Source organism: Podarcis liolepis (assembly GCF_965112155.1).
Source record: "Podarcis liolepis genome assembly, chromosome: 8".
Lineage (NCBI taxonomy): Eukaryota > Metazoa > Chordata > Lepidosauria > Squamata > Lacertidae > Podarcis > Podarcis liolepis.
In genome coordinates this window covers 22,411,427-22,432,387 of record NC_139560.1, presented here as the reverse complement: position 1 = coordinate 22,432,387, position 20,961 = coordinate 22,411,427, and the positions used below count along the sequence as shown (strand labels likewise).

Here is a 20,961-nt window from a genome sequence, read left to right as displayed (position 1 = left end):
ACATGTCTTAACTGTAGCTTCATGTTCATCCCTTATGTTTTGGCAGCAAGGATCACTCAATGTATCCTATCTTTTGCGAAGATGCAGTCAGATTACTTCGATCCCGTACGATGTGCCGTACCTATTCTGAGGGTGCTTACTATGAATTTGAGAGGTATAATTGGTGTGGCATGTTTGTTTAGTCTCCCACATCATTCATAAGCAAACAGTACTCTGATGTTCAGTAATCTGCAATTTAAGTTTTAAATGGTACATTGGAAGAAAGAAGAAAAGGCACTAAATGCAGGAGTAAAAGGAGAGGTCTCCCCAAAGGTGCGCAAAATACATTATATAACTCATGATGTGTTGGATATTAAAACTCTTTCTCTGAGGTGACTCTAAAAACAAAATCCACATGCCACCCATTAACAATTCATTAATAAAAATCATATTCAAAGATAAATGTATCATAAAAATGAACATACCCAACTGGATGCATAACAAGACTCACTAAACAGGGATATTATTTTATGACCTTTAGATTAGTGAAGATAATCTGATCAAAGGTTTCCTTTGCTTTATAGACTGTGTCACTGCTCTCTTTAATTTTATCATGAATTTTTGTTTGTAAATTTAAAATATTATCATCTGCATTGCTCCTAGAATTACTTTATTCTTAGAGAGCAGAAATTTTCTTTTTTATATTGGTATCAATCATTAATTTGGCCAAATAAATAAATAAAAATATAGAAGCTGATTTCCCCCCTTTTGCACGAAACACAGGCATTGCTGTAACATACCAACCTAATTTTACATAAATGGCATCCAGAAAAAAAGGATATTGCTGTGATGTTGTGTGTAAACCATGGCGTTTGTTGAATTCCACAGCTTAAAGGGACTAATTAGGACTCTTTCATGTTGTGCCTTTTTTTCACCCCCTGGCTATATCAGTTGCATAATTTCAAGGTTCGTTATGTCTTGTGGCACTCTTGTGTTATGAGCATCTTTTTTTTGTCAGAACCAAACTACATTTCATAGCTACATATAAATCCTCCTATTCTTAATTTAGAGCTCTGTCTTCAGACTACCATGTCAGTCACTCTATATAGCTACACCAATTTTAGGGTTAAAAATGTAAACATGGTTCTTTCGTTTTCTTCATTTCTTGGTTCTTTAGCTTTTTTGTATTTATAGTGGTACCTTGGTTCCCAAACTTAATCCGTTCTGGAAATCTGTTCCAAAACCAAAATGTTCTAAAACCAAGGCGTGCTTTCCCATAGAAAGTAATGCAAAATTGATTAATCCATTCCTGACTTTAAAAAACAACCCCTAAAACAGCAATTTAACATGAATTTTACTATCTAACGAGACCATTGATCCATAAAATGAAAGCAATAATCAATATACTGTACTATAAAATAAATAAGACAGTACTGTAGATGATAAAAATTATTTTTTTTCTTACATGCACTGATGATAGTCATTGTTTGGATGGGTTTTTTAAATCAATTTCTGCAGTCACACAATCAATCAATCAATCAATCAGTAGCTGAACAGGGTTCCACATAGTCACAAAAGCAAGTCACAAAAATGAAGTCACAAGCCACAGTCCCAAATCGAAGTCACAAGCCGCAGTCACAAGTCAGTCCCATAAAATTAAGAACAAGTCACAGTAAAAAAAACAACAGAAAAGCCATACAAACAAAAATGCAAAAAAACAGCAAAAAAAAAAGCTCCAAATATCACCTCTGTGTTGCGTGGGTGCCCAGAACTCAGCAGCCGACAAGCTCAACAGGAAGCCTCTGATTAGCAGCAGGGGGACTCCATTTACAAATGAAACACACTCGACAAGAAGTGGAACATGTTCAGCTTCCAAGGCAAAGTTCACAAACCGGAACACCTGGGTTTGCAGCGTTCTGCTTCCAAGCTGTTCATATAAACTAAGCTGTTCTTAAACCAAGGTACCACTGTACTTAAGTATATATCCATGTATACTTTACTCCAAAAGAGGAAATTCCCAGGTCAAAAATAACAAATTTAAGTAACTGTTAGGTTCTCTTTAGGTTCTCTGTCATGTGTTATTGCAACACCCACTGAATTCCCCTTTTACTGCCATGATATAGGCCTTATACATTACTATGAGATGTTGTAAGCGAGAAAGAAAATTAACATTTCTCTGTGTTTTTTTATCTTCACAATCAATTGCTCATAATGACTACGAGCGATCCTCAGATTATTTTTTCGAGTTTTGGGGTACAACACAAAGTGCAAGGGCAAGGTTACCTTGCTGTATGTGCATTGCCTTGCCTTAAAATTTACAAAATGGACCAGGGCAATTAGATAATCAAAACTGTCCAAGGAGCAAAAGTACTGGCACATTCAGAGATGCCCTATCTGAAAACTTCAGTTATATCCCCATTATTGAATTCCCTGGGAGTCATGGTAGCTGAGAGGCTATGATGGAGATGGATCCTGATCCTCAGATAGATGAAATCTTGAAAAGGATCATATAAGACTTCCCTAAATGATGTGGATCTGAGGACAACTTCCAAAATCCCTCAGTAAAAGAGGTTGTGGAAACTGCCAGTATTATATCCAGCAGAATTAATTCCTGAAAGAAAAGATTTGATACCATTTAGGTTTCACTTAAAGAGCTGGATAAAAGAAGACTGCTAAACTGCTTTCAAATCCATTGAAACAAATACCTGGACATTAAGGATGTGCCTTGGATACCTGGGCCCAGTATTGTTATCCTTTCCTCTATCTCAGAAGGGAAGAACAAGATCAGGCTCCATGGAATCTTCTTTCCAGTAACAAAGGGATTCCAGAGATAGCTTAAATATTTCCCCCCCCAAAAAATGTGCCCACCTTGTAAAGCAGATTGCTTTTTACAGAACATCCCTGGTAGGTAAGAGTGATGGAATGTAGTGGTTGCAGATGATTTACGTTTCAGTACACCCTTGCATTCTACATACTTCAGCAGTGGCATTTGCATTGGAGGTCCTGCTGGTTGTTTAGTGACTCAGGAACTAACTACTGCCAAACCAGTCTTGAGCATTCCACATCCAGAAAATTGAAGATAATTTATCAGTTTTAGCAAGATGGATGTTGTTTTGTGGTCACATAATTACCATATTGTTGACAATTTGCTAGGCAGAAAAACGAAAAAAATGAGCAAACTCCTCTCAGCTCAGTAAATCAAGACAATGCAAGATCAAACAGTGGTTCTGCTTCAAGTTTGTTTTCTAATTAGGCTTATGCAAACCAATTCCCCAAGTTTGACTGTAATAGCTAACTATGGTTTCTTAAAAAGTGAAAACAGAAAATTTATATCTCTTTGTGACCACAAAAGTGGGGGAAGAAAGAGTACGCAAGCTTGAGGCTCACCATAGCTTGTTAAGATAGCAGGACAGCAGCATCTGAATGGGACTATGATCATTCAATAACTTTTCACTATCTCCTAATCTTTCCTGGCATATGGTTAGATCACTCAGGGCAGATATGGGGCTTGTGTGCCGTTTGGTTCCTTTGATTTTCTAATGGAACTTCAAGTTAAACATTACATTACCTAGAGTACAGGGTTGTTGTCAAAAACATTAGATGCATGTTTTATATGACTTTCCCCCCTCCTTAACATCTACCGTAGTTCTCTGTTGTGGCCTCTACAGATGGGATCTGTAGCTCTGCAGGCAGTTCACTGAGGATTTGGCATCTGTGGCACTCAAACTACTTTGATAAATGTTTGAAGATGTGAGAATAAGGTAGCCCAGACCAAGCAGCTCAGATATCCATGCCACCATTGGATCTGAAGGTCTCAGATCTGATAAACCAACAAGAAGAATTACCGTTTCATTGTGAGATTTGGCTGATTCAGGCTTCATATACATGACAGTGTATATGCAGCTGCAGGCATATGGGGGGAGGTTTATAGAGTATAAACATCTACTAGCCAGGTTGTCTCTTCCCAAAGATGCATCAACTTACATACAGCAGCAAGGAGGGAGCAGAGGTGACACTGGGCACTCCAGATATCCAGCAGTGCCTGTTTTGCCACTAAAAATAGGACTACATGGGGAAATGATGCTACAGTGGTGCCTCGCAAGACAAAATTAATTCGTTCCGCGAGTTTTTTCGTTTAGCGAATTTTTCATCTTGCGAAGCACGGTGTCGGGAAAAGTTTTGGAAAAGCTTCAAAAATCACCAAACACCTCAAAAAAGGCTACCACACCGCGTTCTATGAGTTGCTCCTCAAAGTCAAGTCGCAACTGTATTAACGGTGTTAAGAAAAAGGAAACAAACTTGCAAGACGTTTTCGTCTTGCGAAGCAAGCCCATAGGGAAATTCGTCTTGCGAAGCAGCTCAAAAACCGCAAAACCCTTTCGTCTAGCGAGTTTTTCGTCTTGCGTGGCATTTTTCGGGGCACCACTGTATTCACATCAATTTTTGCTGGAGATAAGACCCTCTGACCATTGAAGGGCCTCCCCACCGCCAGTGGAAATTGATGCAAATAGCATGTTTTTCTGCTGGGGATGTAGTCCCCATTCCTATGGGAATAGATGCTTTACCAGGAATCTGAAAGACCCATGGCTTTTCCAACATGATAGGTAAGCTGATGATCAAGGGCTCAACATTGTGTTGGACCATTGGATTCTTACCATTGGGTGCATTAATTATGCAAAACAATTTCTGCTCATTCTACCCCTACCTGCTTATTTCTAAGCAGACCTCTCTACAAACAGCTAAGCATACAGAGGATTTGAACATATTTTGACCTGGCAGCAAAATGCATTAGTTGACAATTTGGGAAGGAGCACCTTACTCTCTAAAAACTCTAGAAGTTTCTATGAACTGGCTTATCCAGATGGAAATCCTATATGAGTGAATTTACAGGCAGCTACTCAGAGAACAGCAGTTGCGGGTAAATGTAACTCTGTTTTGTACTTACGCCAAGTCCTGATTTCATTATGGCATGTGTTTCCCTGCTCCATATAATTGTCTGCACTACATGCAAGCATGTACATGTGACATTGTGTGTCCGCGTTGCGGTGGGCACCCACAATCCCAAGGGTGAGTTGGCACCCTGTCTTGAAGCTTCACCCTGCTACTGTCATTGCTATCCATGCCAGCCACACAACCCGCAAGCCACATACCCATCAGTCCCCCTTGTGTGGAATAGCCCTATGCATGTACATTGTTATGCACATGGGGCCCTTTAACATGGTCACTAACACACAAATTGCCAATGGAAGGGCAAGGCTAGTCAATGCAACCCCCTCACAGGTGCTTTCAACTATGGCCGTGCCAAAAGCTGTCAAAAGTTTCCCAAAAATATTCTCCCCATGAAAAAAACAGGGACTAGCTTTCTGCCTTTCAGAGGGAATTTCTCTGGATTTTTTCCCCAGTGGCGGGCAGGGAGGTTTGCAGCTTACAAAGTGGCTGCAGCATGAAGATCTCTCTGCATTCTGCCACCATCCATGTTTCCTGGAATGTTTTGAGAGTGACATCTTGTTGCATTGCATCACTCCCAAGGTTACATTTAAATCCTCAGGCACATTACATGGTTAAGTAATGTAAGTAGCAGCACCTCTCCATGAAATTTTTTTGGGGGGATTTCTTCTCTCTTCACCTCCCTCCGAAAAATGTCAGAGGTGGTTTCATTTCACACTCATCTGCAAATGGTAGAAAAATGAATATTAGACTCAGTTATACTTTGAACCTTTGAGGAAGTTGTCATGTGAGCTTTATTAATGACATCAGAATATATGATAATTTAAATTAGATTAAAATTTAAATTAGATGAAACAGAGGAGAAGAGGAAAGTGCTGTTTTCAGCACAGTACTTGTTCTTTTTATTGTACATTTCCCCCTTTAGGTATCTTTGATGTTTGCTAGACTGCCTCATGCAGCAGGAAAAGGGTTGGATGAACATTACATAATGGTCATTATCTTTTGTGATAAAGCAAGAAAAAGCATAGAGCACCTAAGGCAATTCAAAAATGTCTGAAATATCTTTGCTGTTTATTTTATGTTCAGGAGGAATAGAAAGGAGGGAAGAGTGCCTATAACATATTATGATGACACTGATATTTCCCCTACTCCTGAAAGGTATTTTGATTCATATAGTAGATGTAGATAAGAATCTGTATTAAAGCATTTTCTGAGCACCCCTGCTGTAGAATTTTGAAATAGCTAAGAATTGTGATACTTGTGTTCTTTGTGCAATATATTATTCCAAGTGATCTGTTATAAAAGGCTTGAACTAGCAGTGAGTAGTTTAGTATTGCATGAGTGAGTAGTATTTTCCTGCTTGGCAGGGGGTTGGACTCGATGGCCCTTGTGGTCTCTTCCAACTCTATGATTCTATGATTCTATTCTATTCTATGATTCTATGAGCCGCACAGTACTTTTTCACCTAGAAGATATTTACTGGTAGAATGTGTGCACTGCAGCCAATTTCTTCTTAACACTGTTACTTTTCTCTTATGCCCATACCTTTCCCCCCCCCCCCCACAAATAACAATGTCACAAATCTCTGGGAGGTTTTCTGGATATCCCTACTAAGCATCTTCTTATTTGCAGGGGGTGGAGATATGTAGGCATTTTGGGAATTAATCCAAAGCTCTGTGCTTCTGCATTGCATGGATAGCTGCAAAAGTGAGATTTTGCAGAAACAGGAGATAACAGTGACCTCTGCATAGGGGTGATCTATGCGTACACTGGAGTTAAGTATGTGTAGTGATGCTACCAGTCTGTGAAACTTCTCTTTAAACATAGGCTTCTCCCAGTCTAAGACTTAATCGGTGCTGCACAAGTACTGTGAAAGGGCAGGGCACTGAAGCACTGATGGTCAGCTGGCTGTTCAGCCAATTCCAGGATAGTTGGTTGGATTGACAGGAGGCGGAGGAGCTGCTTATTATTCCTTGAAGGTTACCTCCAACCATGCCTGTTCTAATATTTGTATCAGTTTGGTTGATGAGAGCTTATGGGTAGTTGAGACTAATGCACTAATATTAGAAACAGGTCACTTTCTCAGCTGCCTGCTAAGTAGTTTTTGCAAGCCTTGATAGTCTTAGCCACTGCTAAAGATGCTAAGGATGTTCCCCCACCCCAATAGCATATATTGCTACCTGTATATGGATGCTGTTTCACTGTTGTGAGAGAATTCTGTATCTGTACATTTGAGTAATTATTATATGATTTGGCTAATTGCATAATAGTAGCATTATTCTGATTTTTTGCTGTTATTATTAAACATCACACCTTATGCAATTCCTGAACCAAAATAAATATTTCCCTACACCCAAAGTGCTTATGATCATGGACATGGTTAAAAAAAAGGCGGGGGTTTATTTCTGAATACTTTTGAGGATTTCTCCTATTATCTGCTAACATAAAAGTACATATTCACACACACACACACACACACACACACACACACACACACACACATTTAAAGATCCATTATATCTTGTTTTAAATTCATTCTTGAATTTTATTTTCATGAAAGCACATGGTTCTGATTTTATAAGTCAACCTACTTATTTCTGTAAAAGTAATATGCCGTTGGTAGACATAGCTAAGCACATCTATTGTCATATCTTTTCATTGCTTTATTTCCATATTTTCCCCATCTTATGAAAATTTTACAATTCTGAGTAAGTCGTTTGGTTGCTGCCATGCTGCATAAGTTACACTGATGAACATAACTTGGTTAGGCCCATTAATTTCACTGGGCCTATTGTGAATATAACTTAGTTGAATATGACCCCAAAAATTCCACTATATTTTATAAAACACACTATTCTTGCAAACAGTATTCACATAATGTTATATATTTTTAATTGCCCCAGTTGAAATATTTGTTACTCACAATGTGTGTATGGTTAGGCTAAAGAATACACATTATTATGCCATCAGTAAATGCAATGTATTATTATGTGTTTCATTGATATATGCAAAGCATTTATACACTACTGTTTCTGCCAGCACATCTGTATGTACCCCATAGTTACATGTGGCATACAAACCAGGATTGGCCATGGCTTCCTTCTACATGCATAGAAGTTGGCAGAATAATTTGCTGCCCTGTAGAGTATGAAGTGGCTCTCAGTTTCACAGCACTATCATGTCAGTGATACAGATATATGGTCTGGTGCATATATTTAAGAATTGGAATGGCTGTTTGGTTATACATATTTTAACTGTAAAAACAAAAAGGGTTCTTTGAATATATTCCATAAAACACAAGTCTTATCAAAACAATATAACACAGAAAACCAACAAACAAACCATAGACTGAATATTAGAAGATAATAGGTCAAATGGGCTGACAGTGATTCAATGTACCAGTATGTTAAGGGGGAACATACATATACATCCATTCATTGAAAGAGATATACAGAAAACACTGGAAATAATTGCCAGATTAGTCAGTCAAAAATATGTTTTCATGAAAAGTTTTGATATGTAAATAGCTTCATCTTTATAACATGTCTTTATTTTAACTGCATTGCAAAGGTATTACAATGGTGCAAGTTCATGGGCAGATCATGTAGTCAATGGTTCAGCTGAAAACTATGGGTAAGTAAAGAGTGCAGTGTTACACTTCTATGATTAAAGACATGTACTCATAATTTAAATGTAGTGTTATTTTATTAATGGGTTTCACACCTGATTAAGTGTCATTTTTTTTCACTAGACCTAAGAGGGTTAGGTTTTAATATGACATGTCCATTTTTTTCTTCTTTCCATGTTGCATCACACACATAGTTTGTTTAATTGTATGTAGATCTTTCTCAAAGAACAACAGTTACAGGTAAGCAAACCTGTTTTCTTTGAGCAGGTTTCCATACACAAGCATATGTACACGTTGTGTCCCTGTATCTGAACCTCTTTTGTAGATTATGTTCTGTTCATTTTTAATCCAAAATTACCTGTGCACTGACACTACATTTAAATTAATTCATAAGGCACATTGTATCCCTTATTTCCAGAGTTAGTTTCAACCTCATCATGGGAAGAGAGAGAATAGCAAATATGCTTCAAATATTTATATGAATCTGGGTTTTTAATTGGAAAAAGTTTCATAGAGGACAGATGACACAGTTTGGAGGCAGTGAAAATGATGAAGCAGCATAGTAGGAGCTCTTCAGGTGAAACACTGTCCATCTCCAGTTACGTGTGTTGATTGTAGTGTCAGCTGATAGTGGTCAATCAACAGCAGAAAACTTTGGAATGTTCTGATTAACAGCAGTCTGTTGGAAACCCAAATGCCTCTGCTCTGTATGATAAAGGCTCTCATACCAAGAAGGAAGTTGTGAATTGTGAACAGCCTTTTGTTGCAATTTATGTTGTAGTGGTGCTATAATTTACCTTTCCTCCCCGGTGTTTTTTTGCATTTTTTCATTATTGGTAAACTTCTGAATAGTTCCAAACTTTATGCCACTCATTTATAGGCCACCAAAAGCTTATATAGTAGCCCATTTCTGTGTTTCAGTAGAGAGAAAAATGAATAAAGGATCTGCACACTAACATGTCGACAGTCCACTCTGGCAGGTGTTTGCAAACTGCTCCACCAAAAAAATAAAAAAATTCAAGAGAAGTTAAGATCCTTTTTTAATTTTGTTCTGCCAGACAAATTTGCCATGCAGATATATTGCTCGGGGAACAGGAAAATTGAAGAAGCAATAGATATTGTTTAGTGGGTCTCATTTCATGCATCCCTAGATAGTGTGAACAGCATTTGATGCAGCTAGAATAACTGGATATTTTTGAATTTTTTGTTGTAGTTTCTTTTCATGGCACTTGGCTACATCATTTTCTTTCCAAATATTATGATACATACCTTAACGATGAAACCAACTTTGTTCAATGTGATATATGAGGTGTTAGGGGAGTGGGAATACCACTGGTAGTTTGTCCACCTTTGGTCCCTACCCTGCACTTGCCTGTGGCTCATAGAAACTGTCAGCATAAGACAGTGAATGGTTTCGGCTGGCCAGCCAAACCAGGTGAGAGTAACAAATGGGTCTCTAATCCTTGGTGAGTTAGGAGCTTCCTTTGCACGCAAAGACAGGCTCTGGCAGATTGAGCGGATGAGACCAATAGTGGTTCCAACCGTCAGAAAGAGTTTCTGCACATGCTGTAGAGGGAAGTGAGCAGTAGATGGGGCTCATCAACCTGGGAAGGTATCCCATCTAGGAGAAGTAAAACTCTGTTCCTAAATCCCTGCTGCCTTGCGGAATATCTTCAGGAGAAGAAGAGGCTAAGGAGTAAACGCTGCACAGAAAATCCAGAGCGGAGCTCCTAAGACAGTTGGTTGGTGCCTTGTATGCCGCCTCCTGGCAACTCCTGCAGCCAAGCTGGTGCCAAACATATTGCATCAGTGAGGCCGAGAGAGGGGTCTTGTTGTCTGGGCAGCCCAGCACCTTCATACACTCTGTCCAAGCTTACAACCCAGTGAGGTTCATTATTGGGCCTATAAGTTATTTTATACTTTACTTAACTGGCAGTAGCAGGTGAATGAGAAATAAGGAAAATTAAATATATTTGGAAAGAATTAGGACTGTCATTTACTACTTGTGTTGAGACTGGAGCATTCTGTAATAGATGATTTAAAAAAAAAGTCAAAATGCTACATATCATATAGCATATAAAATGTCCAGAAACAGTGCAGAGATGGGATACTAGGAAAGGAAAGAATCATATTATCTGCCTTACATAGAGACTGGATGCATAAATCTGTTCATTTTTAATTTCTGACTTTGCTTATAGGCAGCCTTGAAGCAAATGGTGGAAAATTTGTTAAAACTAATCTAGGAAACACTTTATGTATTTTTAAAACACTCCTAAAATTAAAGCACATTTTTCCTGCCTATTTAATTAGCTGTTTGGATTTAACAGAGTTTATGTTGGAGTTTTAACTTCAAGGGAAGAAAATATGGAGAAAATACTTCTTATAGCTTTTAGAAATACTTTTGAAATTAGGAATTTTCACAAATAGCTTGCTGTGATAGATATTTTGGAAAAACTATTTACTAATATCATAGACTTTTGGGATATACTGCTTAGAAGCCATCACAAGTACATAATGGTGAAAATGAAATCTTATTCAGACAGATTCACTTTTTCTGGTTTGCCATAGCATACATTCGTCATATATGGTCTCTTTAAGACATTATTTTATTATCTCAGTTCTATATTCAGTATATCTGAGCATACTTTTGCTAATATTACATATATGATGGCTTAATTTTATAATGTTAGTACATAGGAATTTTATGATTATATTATGCACTATTAGTGACTGTGGTCCGCTTTAAAAATGAAATCTCAGTTACTCAGTATGTAATTCTTTTAAAATTGCTTTGTTGATAGCTTAATACTGGTGTTTTACTTTGGTTAAAAAATAGAAATATGAGTTGTTTGTGTGTAGCAGTGGTTAAAGATGGTGTGCTAACAAAGGATATTGTGTCTGTGACCAAACAGCAAATTTCCAATAGCTAGTAGAAGAATAGCATGTCCAAGGATTGAGATCCAACAGCCTTCCACAGATACGGACAGGTACTTCCAGTAAAAAGTAGCTAGAATAGCCTTGCACTTGTTACTCTTAGGTATTTGTTTGTTTGTATTCCTGTTGCAGTGCAATCAGTGTCTCTAGAAGTAGAGGAAGCCTTAAATGGTCATTAAAATGCACCATTTTCATGCTGCATTTTTGTGTTTTCATTTCTTTGTCACTGACACATTCATTGCTTTAAGTGGCTTCATTGTTTTAGCCCTGGCTGCTGCCATTACTTGTCATGTACTATGGACAGAAAACCAAATACTGTGTCTAACAAAGCAGATAGCACCTGGCCTAGGAAGCAATGAATTGTCTGTGCTCATGCATCATCATGTTTCCTCATTTGCTCATTGTAGCAATATATATAATTTTAAAACTTTCTATGTTAATGGAGTTCCCTTAATTATACATAACTTTGATGTGCAAGATTCATTTTCTACTTATTTTTAAAAGTTATGTGAATCTAATCAGCTTAGGATGTATATAAAGATTTTGTTTAGACAAGATTATTGCAGTGTGACACAAATAGATCGTTTTAGCTTGTCAGGTTACATCTTAACTAATGTAATTTAAGTTCTAGTTCTGATATGTCTGGTGGATTTGTAAATTCCAAGTTCATGATGACATTTGGCCTAGTAAAACTATGCAGAATCTACCTGCTGGGTTAAGAAACTCAGCTCTAGTCAGTGTACAGGGAAATAATGTACCGGTACTTGGATCTCTCACAAGTTGACAAAAAAATAGAGTGAGGGTTCTTTCCAGTAAAGATTGATGTTGAAGTAATTATTGTTCAAATAGTGGGATGGCAAACACTTGTCTGTAATGCAAAAAGAGTTTGAAAACATATTGGGTATTACTTTTCATTGTGATTGCAATCTTTTATTTTTACATAGCTTTCAGCAATTAAACAAAGAAATACTAGTTGTGTGACTGAATATCATTAGAATGACTTAAAATTAATCACATGTGCTTGAAAAGCTTAACATGTGACAAGGCAAGGATGTTCCACTGAAAGGTATAAAGAGTTTTATAATTCAGAGAGCTATTCAAGAGCTATAGGTTGGATATTGAACTAGTGTGAAGTGTATTGATTGATAATGTACCCATAAATGACTCAGGAAAAGTTGGTTGCATTAGAGAACATAGAATCTATATCTTCACAGATCCTTTTATGAATCCTGCCCTCAAGAGCATTATCTCTTTCATATATGGAGTACCTTAGTAAAATGTGTCTTTAAAAAGGTCTCGCTCTTCTTAGACCATCACTTTTAGTGTCCTGTAGATGGAAAAAGAAAGCCTTTGGCTGTGGGGGGTCTTCTTGCATTACCTTTCCAGTGTTGGAGCTGCTGCAGTGCAATTGCTTTTGGTGCCATGAGAATGACACCAGAAGTCCCAGAATACACAAGAGGAGACTTCATAAGAGCTCCTCCTGGAAACTGCACTGATGTGGAAAGGAACCACAGATTCTCTCCTATGGTCTTGGGGCTTCTGACATTGTCTTCTTGATATAAGAAGGGAGAAATTGCAGAAACTCCCACACTGTGGTGGTAAAATGACAAGCGGCCCTTAAGTAAATTTTACATAAAAGATTTTTAAAGGGGAAACCTCTCCCCCCCCCCTCCATCAAGACCTGTAGTTATAGACTTGGCACTTCATTGCTTCCCCGTAAATATACACCTCTCTGTTAAATGCAGCATTAGCTAAGGTGACCTTTTTTTGTTTATCCTTGACATTAAAGAAGTGAAACAGTGGATGTATTGGCAGATCAAGCTTCCTGTTCAGAAAGTGAATATATAGATCCAGAAGAAAACATGAGGTAATCTTTGTGAGTTTGTCTGAGGCCAGCTGTGATACTTCCCTGATAGTATCTCCTGCTGATCATGTGTTCCAGTGTACAGTATCTGCTTGTTACGTGCTTTAGATTAAGGCTATTGGAGGATGGTATTATTCTGAACCTGTCTGTGGGGCATTTATTTAGTACCTCATTGAAAGCCTACAACCCAAAAAAATGGTTTTGTGTGATCACATTTCTGAATAACTTTAATTGAAAACTTTTTGTTTGAAAACTTTTTAGGTATTCTTTCATTATGCTGATATACTAACCATTTGATGTGATCTATATTTTTCCCTCAGAAGTGCAACTAGTATTCCTGCATAGGTCATATTCAGTAGCAGATAATTTTCATCTGCTTTAAAAAAGAGGAAAAAACCAGCAACTTTCCTTGAATAAAGTTAAGCCTATTGGTTGACACCAACATCTTTTGAACGGAAAACATTATTAATGAAAATATCAAGATCCTGAAGTCTTTTACTCATATTCCGTTATCCTAATCAAGTGTACTGACGTTAATGACAACCTTACTGACTGAGAGTGCAAGTTATGACCTTACTTTTAAAAATATTAACTTGGCTTCCTATTTTTAGTCAAGCCAATGGTTTTTATTCTTAATTCAGAGAGTCTTCACAAAACAGTAAATGACTCATTCTAATGCAGGATATCCTAGTACACAAGCTGCAGATTATGACATTATAACCCATTTAAAATGTTTTCATATACCAAATTATTAATGAAGGAACAAACTCCCTTCATACGTCTTCTATGTTATCAGGAAGCTAACTAAAACAAAGAACGAAAAAGCTGTTAGAAATGTACATAATGTTGATCATCTCCGAACCCAGTATGATGCGGCATAATGCGTAACTATAGATAAAGGTCAATTGAGCTGCTTTTTGACTAACATTACAGGAATTGGGGACCTAGACTACCATATCAAAGATCCAGATCAACAGAACAGCGTCCTGTGGTAGAGCGGCCCAGCCCCCGCTCTCGATCCACTGAGCGTCCTGACTCAAATCTCATGAGATCGATGCCTTCATTAATGACGGGAAGATCTGCCCCTCCCTCACCTGCCTTATCGAGGTGAAACAGACAACCCAATCAGACTAATCCTGCCCCACTAGCTCACTTTTTATTTTCCCCAAAGCTCAATGGTATTGCCTTTCATCATTGACTGATCACCAGTAGCCGTAGATACTAACCCTGCCAACGCCAACACACTATTTATATTCCACAGGGGATATAATGGTGTGGCTGCCATTCTAATTTGTTTACTAACAATGATTAATAACATAAATAATTACATTTGTTTTTGTGATTTCTCATTTATCAGGAATCCTGGGTGATTTCTCACACCATGTGCACCTCATAACTGCCATGTATTTCTCTTACAGAATGAGAAATTGTATGTGGTCATCTGACATCGCTTATGGAATTATCACCATAACATCAAATGAAACTTTTTTTTCTTTCAAAAAACAGTTTCTTAAATTTGATTGTATTAATTGTATGTACGATTTTAACCGCTGTTTTCTCTGATTTGCTGTGTGCATGTCCTGCATTGTTCCTGTCTAAGTAATGTATTTCTGATCAAACAGTATTGAAATATGTAAACTGTTTTGACAAAAAGTACAGTGGACATAGCATAGAAATGTGTGGAGCTGATTGTGTCCACAGAAATTACTTTCTAGCAAAATATTATGATTCTTTGTCTTTTAGTGGTGAATTAGGATGATTAAGAGCAATCATATTACTCCATTTCAGTCACTGAAATGTACATCTGCCTTATTGCTTGCCTTATATTCATAGCTGAATAAAACACTGATTCAATATGTTAACTGAATTCTGAAACCATACGTATCTTTCTGCTGGACTTTAAAATATAGAACATATACATACACACAATTTTATGTGTATCTCTTTCTGTATGTGTTATTGCATCTGTGTGCATATATATATATCTACATACATTTTCATAGACAATTTGCAGATGCAATTCCTTAAACATTACATGTATCATCCTTTTGCATAATTTTGGCTTTTTCCTCAGATGAACCTTCCTTTTAGCAATAACTATGCCTTCTAAAACGCATAGGGCCGAGCTGCCACAGCTAACAAAGGTTCAACTTGTACAAAAACCATTCCTCATTTATTTGTTTTTCAGGCACCTAGGAACAACTCTATCTCACTGTTAATGGTTTCTTTTGCTGTGTCCTGTAGGTCACATGCTCGTACGGGGTCTGTCCAAACAAGCCCATCAGGTACTCCAGTAGCAGGACGCAGGGGTAGACAATTGCCACAACTCCCACCCAAGGGAACACTGGAGAGAAGTAAGTGAGCTTTTTAAAGTTCAGAGATGTTGTTGCTAAATATAAAAGTAATAGCGTTGAATGGAAACCTTTGCCTCTAAGGTTTTGAACTGGTTTTTGGCAAGAGATGTGTTCTATATTGCCCATTACTTGTTTCAATAGCTTTTAAAGCTCTGTACAGTATTGATTTCTATAATTGTCATCACAACTATAGAATTAACACGTGGATCATGATTCATCCTACCTTCATTGCAATCAAAATATAAGTTAGAATATAACCTGTAAAGTCTTCTAACGATGAACATATAATAAACTGCACCATCCTAAAAGGTTGCAAGTGTTTGTTAATCCCATTCATTTCATAGGAATATCGGCTAATGCAGGACCATAAAATGTGACACAATACCCATATGTACATTCTTCATAAATAAGGATAATTAAAGCAATCTGGACAAATATAAAGGATGAAATGCGGAGGTACCTCTATGATGCCAGTCCTAAAATGATTAAACACAAGATGGTGGCTCACCATTATGGATGGACATTTAGTTTATGCTTCATATTATGGCCATATGTTCATTTCTACTCATGTAGTTTCCCCCTTCCCTCCAGAGGCTTGTGGGGAGATGTTTATTGGTGGCTGTTGGAGAAAGAAGAGTGATGGGTGTTTGTATTGCCAGCCAAATGGGTCATGCTGCATCTGCCCACAGAGGTTACTCTTGTGTGAAAAAGACCCATATTATAAGCAGTTTGCCATCTATGAATGGCTTGACACTGCCTCTCAAATCTAAAGTTTCTATGCTGTATCAGGCATCTGGTCAAAATATGAGGCCTGACTGATGGAGAAACTTGGCTACTAAGCAATTTTTTCTTGGGTGTGATAGACTGTCAGATCCTGGCAACAGCTAATTTTAATTGTTTAAGTCTCACATATGCCTCAATTATGTTTGGTTGAATCATGCTTTCCACCGTTTGAGTCCTGTTCAAATTTTGGGAGGGAGCATTTTTATGCTTATAGGACATGAATATATAATACACTTTCAGCATTTACAATTAGACTTATCAGATATTCCTACAAAATTCTGTTTAATTGCCCAGATGAGCACTGCTTCCGCTGCCTCCAAATGAAGATCCGTTTTATGCCTTTTGTATACTTTATGGGGTTTGTTGGGTTTTTTTAACCCCGTGCTTTGGTTCCCTTTTCTGTTTTACTTTAATTTCCCCCAGACAGTGGAGACAAGGAGAAGGTCTGAACAGAAAGGAGGGTTTGTTTTGTGCTATAAGCCTTTTTATTCCATGGGAGACTTTCTAAGGGGGGGGGACTGCTGCAATTGATGCTACTGAATTGTATAGATTTTACCTTGACTCTAAAATATTTTACATTAGTGAGGCATGTACCAACATCCACTGCACCTTTTGTAACTTAGCTTTATATAAATAGCAACAGAGCTATGGCACTATTCAACAGCTTAACTTATTCAACTCTGTTAGAGTACATTATTTAGATACATAACAGTACCCTTTGGAGTCAAGGATCATATAGCAGGTTCATAGTTAAATAGAATAACAAATAGTTACAGTGCAATCCTAACCATGTCTACCTAGAAGTAAATCCTATTGAATTTAATAGGGCTTACTCCCAGGTAGGTGGGTTAGGATTGTAGCCTAAGACTGAATTTACACATACACATGCTCATATGTAGGGATAAGCAGTCAAAAACAACCTGACACAGTGGGATGAAGAAAGAAAACAACATAACAGAATTTAAACACATCAGTTTTGATGTAACCTTTTTGGTATCCACAACTGTGTTACAAAGCACTCACTAAATACACCAGCACCAGTCACAGAGAGTCAATTTTTCCTTGTCATGCGATTTTCCATTTTCTTTGTATATTGGACTTTGAAAATTTAATTTATTGAAATAGTAGACTGTTTGTTCAGAGATCATCATCCCAGTTTGTGTTGTCTTTTGTGTTTTGAAAACAATTGTAACAGTTGAACATTAAGTATCAGATGAAAATATAGATATGTCTGATTGAAGGTAATAAAGTTCATTGTTGTTCAAAATGCAGACTACTTAACAATGGGAAGTAGTCCTGGTACGAAATTACTTTTTGTGAGAACTGTGCCCTGATATCTGGACCATGGTAAAGTCATATTAACTAAATGACATTGTATATTATATATATATACATTCACCCTGTGGTGAGTGCCTGAGGGCCCTGCTCTTGCCACTTACCATCTGGCTTGGGGCGGGGCCTGGGGCCTCACAAGGACTGCTCTGCTGCCCAGGAAGACTCCCCTGTGGTGAATGCCTGAGGGCCCTGCTCTTGCCACTTACCATCTGGCTTGGGGCGGGGCCTGGGGCCTCACAAGGACTGCTCTGCTGCCCAGGAAGACTCTCCTGCGTGAGTGCCTGAGGGCCCTGCTCCTTCTTGCCACTTACCACCTGGCCTAGGGAGGGCCTGACAGGCCTCACAAGGACTTCTCCTGCCACTTACTATCTGGCCAGGGTGGGGCCTCACAAGGATGGTTGTTGCCATTGATGCTGCTACTGCCCAGGAGGACCGGAGGAGTGCAGAGCTCTTTTTAACATGTTTTGTTTTGTTTTTGTTTTTTAATATTTCCCTTTCCCTTTCGATTCTATATATGGGGGTGGGATGGATGTTTGGGTGGGCTGGGGAATTTGTTAGATTTTGATGAATTTGTAATTTTTGCAGTTTTTGTTTGTATTGTTTTATTGTTTTCTGGGTTGTTTTTGTTTTTTGTTTTTATTGTTTTAAGGTTTTATTGTTTTAGGCTGCGAAAGAATAATATTAATTGCCATCAATGGAGGCCACTATGAGGCCTGGGATTGCTACCGTGGAGGGGCGAGGGAGGTATGGCGGTGGGGGCAGATGTTACAGGCGAAGGGGATCGATATATGGATACGCTCGTACCCTTTCCAATCTGCGCCCCATCCCGAGGGACGAGGGTAGGGTGAGCAAGGATTACTCACCTCCGTCACTGGTGCTGTGCAATGCCAGGTCTATAGGCAATAAAACCGCCACCCTGCGAGATTTCTTTATCTCGCAGGGGGTCGACCTGGCTTGTGTGACGGAGACCTGGGTGCGCGAAGGGGCAACAGTTACCTTACGAGAGATGGCGCCCCCGGGTTTCTCTGTCCTCCACCAGTCGCGGACTGTGGGCCGGGGGGGAGGGGTGGCATTATTAATCCGGGAAGATTGTCCTTTCAGGGCTCTACCATCGCCATCGATCCCCGGCATCGAATGTGTTGGCCTAGTGTGGGGCTCCGAGGAGAGCTTGGCTGTCTGGCTGGTGTACCGGCCACCTAGCGCACCAGCAGCCACCCTGTCAGGCCTATTGGAGGCGGTGGCCGGCTGGGCCTTGGAGTTCCCTAACCTATTGGTATTGGGGGACTTCAACATCCATGCTGATGCCACTCCCTCCTCACAGGCTCTGGACCTGGTGTCTTCCATGGCGACACTAGGGCTCTCCCAGTTTGTTTCGGGCCCCACACATCAAGCAGGCCACACGCTGGATTTGATCTTTGGCGTCGGTATAGATGTGATCATGTCTCCTTCGACGAAGGTGCCATGGTCTGATCACTACGCTCTGAAAGCCAGGATTGACTTTCCACCCCCACCCTGCTTAGGTGGCGAGCCAATTTGGGCTCGCCTGCAGAGGCTGATGGACCCTGAGAGATTCCGCCAAGCCTTGCGGGACCTTGCCCCCCCTGGCGACTCATTGACTGAGCTTGTTGAGGGCTGGAATGCCCAGCTCCTGGCAGCCATCGATGAGATCGCACCTAAGCGCCCTCTGCGACCCCGCAGAAACCGGGCTCCCTGGTTTACCGAGGAGCTCCGGAAAATGAAGCGGGACCTCAGACGGCTAGAGCGAGTATGGCGGGGTGCCCGTGACGGAGCCTCAAGAACATCTTATAGGGCTTTTATGAAAACCTACGAGATGGCGGTGAAGGCTGCTAAGAAGTCATATTTCTCGGCCTCCATTGCATCCGCTAGCTCTCGCCCAGCGCAATTATTTAGTATAATCAGGTCTTTAACGTCCCTTGAGGGACAGCCAAATTTAAATAACAAATTGACACACGGCTGTGAGGCATTTGCGAGCTTTTTTGCGGAGAAGGTCTTGTCGCTCCGCCATGACCTCCCTGCCAATTTGGATACAATAAAGGAACTGGAGGCCCCTCGACTGTCCTCGGGTCCAGTATTGGACCACTTCGACCAGATATCCCCAGCCGATGTGGACAGACTCCTCCGAGCTGGAAAGCCCACCACCTGTCCTCTCGACCCGTGCCCGTCTTGGCTGATTAGAGCGTGTCCAGACGAGGTGCGGGCCCTCCTGGGGGATATCATCAATTTGTCCCTTGGCACGGGGACATTCCCAGGGGAACTGAAGGAGGCAGTGGTGCGCCCGCTCTTAAAGAAAACATCATTAGATCCTTTAGATCTATCCAATTACCGCCCGGTTTCGAATCTTCCGTTCCTGGGTAAGGTGATTGAGAGAGCGGTTGCTGAACAGCTTGGTGGGTTTCTGGATGAAACATCGGCTCTGGATCCATTCCAGTCCGGCTTCCGCGCTGGTCATGGGACCGAGACGGCTCTGGTCGCCCTAACAGATGACCTTCGTAGACAGCTGGATCGAGGCGGGTCGGGGCTGCTGATTCTTCTAGATCTATCAGCAGCTTTCGACATGGTCGATCACGAACTTCTGGACCACCGCCTTGCCGACGTGGGGATCCAGGGCACAGTCCTTCAATGGCTGCGCTCGTTTCTCTCTGGTCGGGGACAGAGGGTGGCGCTTGGGGGGGAACTGTCATCCCGCCACTCCTTGGTGTGTGGAGTGCCTCAGGGTGCGATTCTCTCCCCGATGCTTTTTAACATCTTTATGCGCCCCCTCGCCCAGCTTGTTCGGAGTTTTGGGCTGGGTTGTCATCAGTATGCCGATGACACTCAACTCTATCTGTTGATGGATGGCCATCCTGACTCGGCCCCAGACACACTGACCAGATGTTTGGAAGCTGTGGCTGGATGGTTACGTGGGAGCCGGTTGAAGCTAAATCCTTCGAAGACAGAGGTCCTGTGGCTGGGACGGGGCGATATGGGATTGGGGGGGCAACTCCCATCTCTTGCGGGGGCGCAATTAGTGCCAGCACCGTCCGTTAAGAGTTTGGGTGTAATCTTCGACACCTCCCTTTCCATGGAGGCGCAGATTGCAGCTATAACAAAGGCGGCATTTTTCCATCTCCGCCAAG

General features: G+C 40.1%; 1 protein-coding gene across 28 annotated transcripts in view; it reads left to right on the top strand.

Annotated features, from left to right (window-relative positions):
• Positions 1–20,961, top strand: part of RIMS2 (regulating synaptic membrane exocytosis 2) — a 349,035-nt gene that overhangs the window by 221,838 nt on the left and 106,236 nt on the right. For 14 of the 28 annotated variants that reach the window (XM_083516452.1, XM_083516450.1, XM_083516463.1 and 11 more), the window contains 2 exons: positions 14,286–14,459; positions 15,597–15,706. In XM_083516452.1, coding sequence (XP_083372578.1) covers positions 14,286–14,459; positions 15,597–15,706 — 284 coding nt within the window. Of the gene's footprint in view, positions 1–46; positions 155–6,012; positions 6,085–8,496; positions 8,560–11,466; positions 11,542–13,277; positions 13,356–14,285; positions 14,460–15,596; positions 15,707–20,961 lie in introns of all 28 variants that reach the window. The other 14 variants (XM_083516456.1, XM_083516464.1, XM_083516467.1 and 11 more) reach the window with 6 other exon arrangements.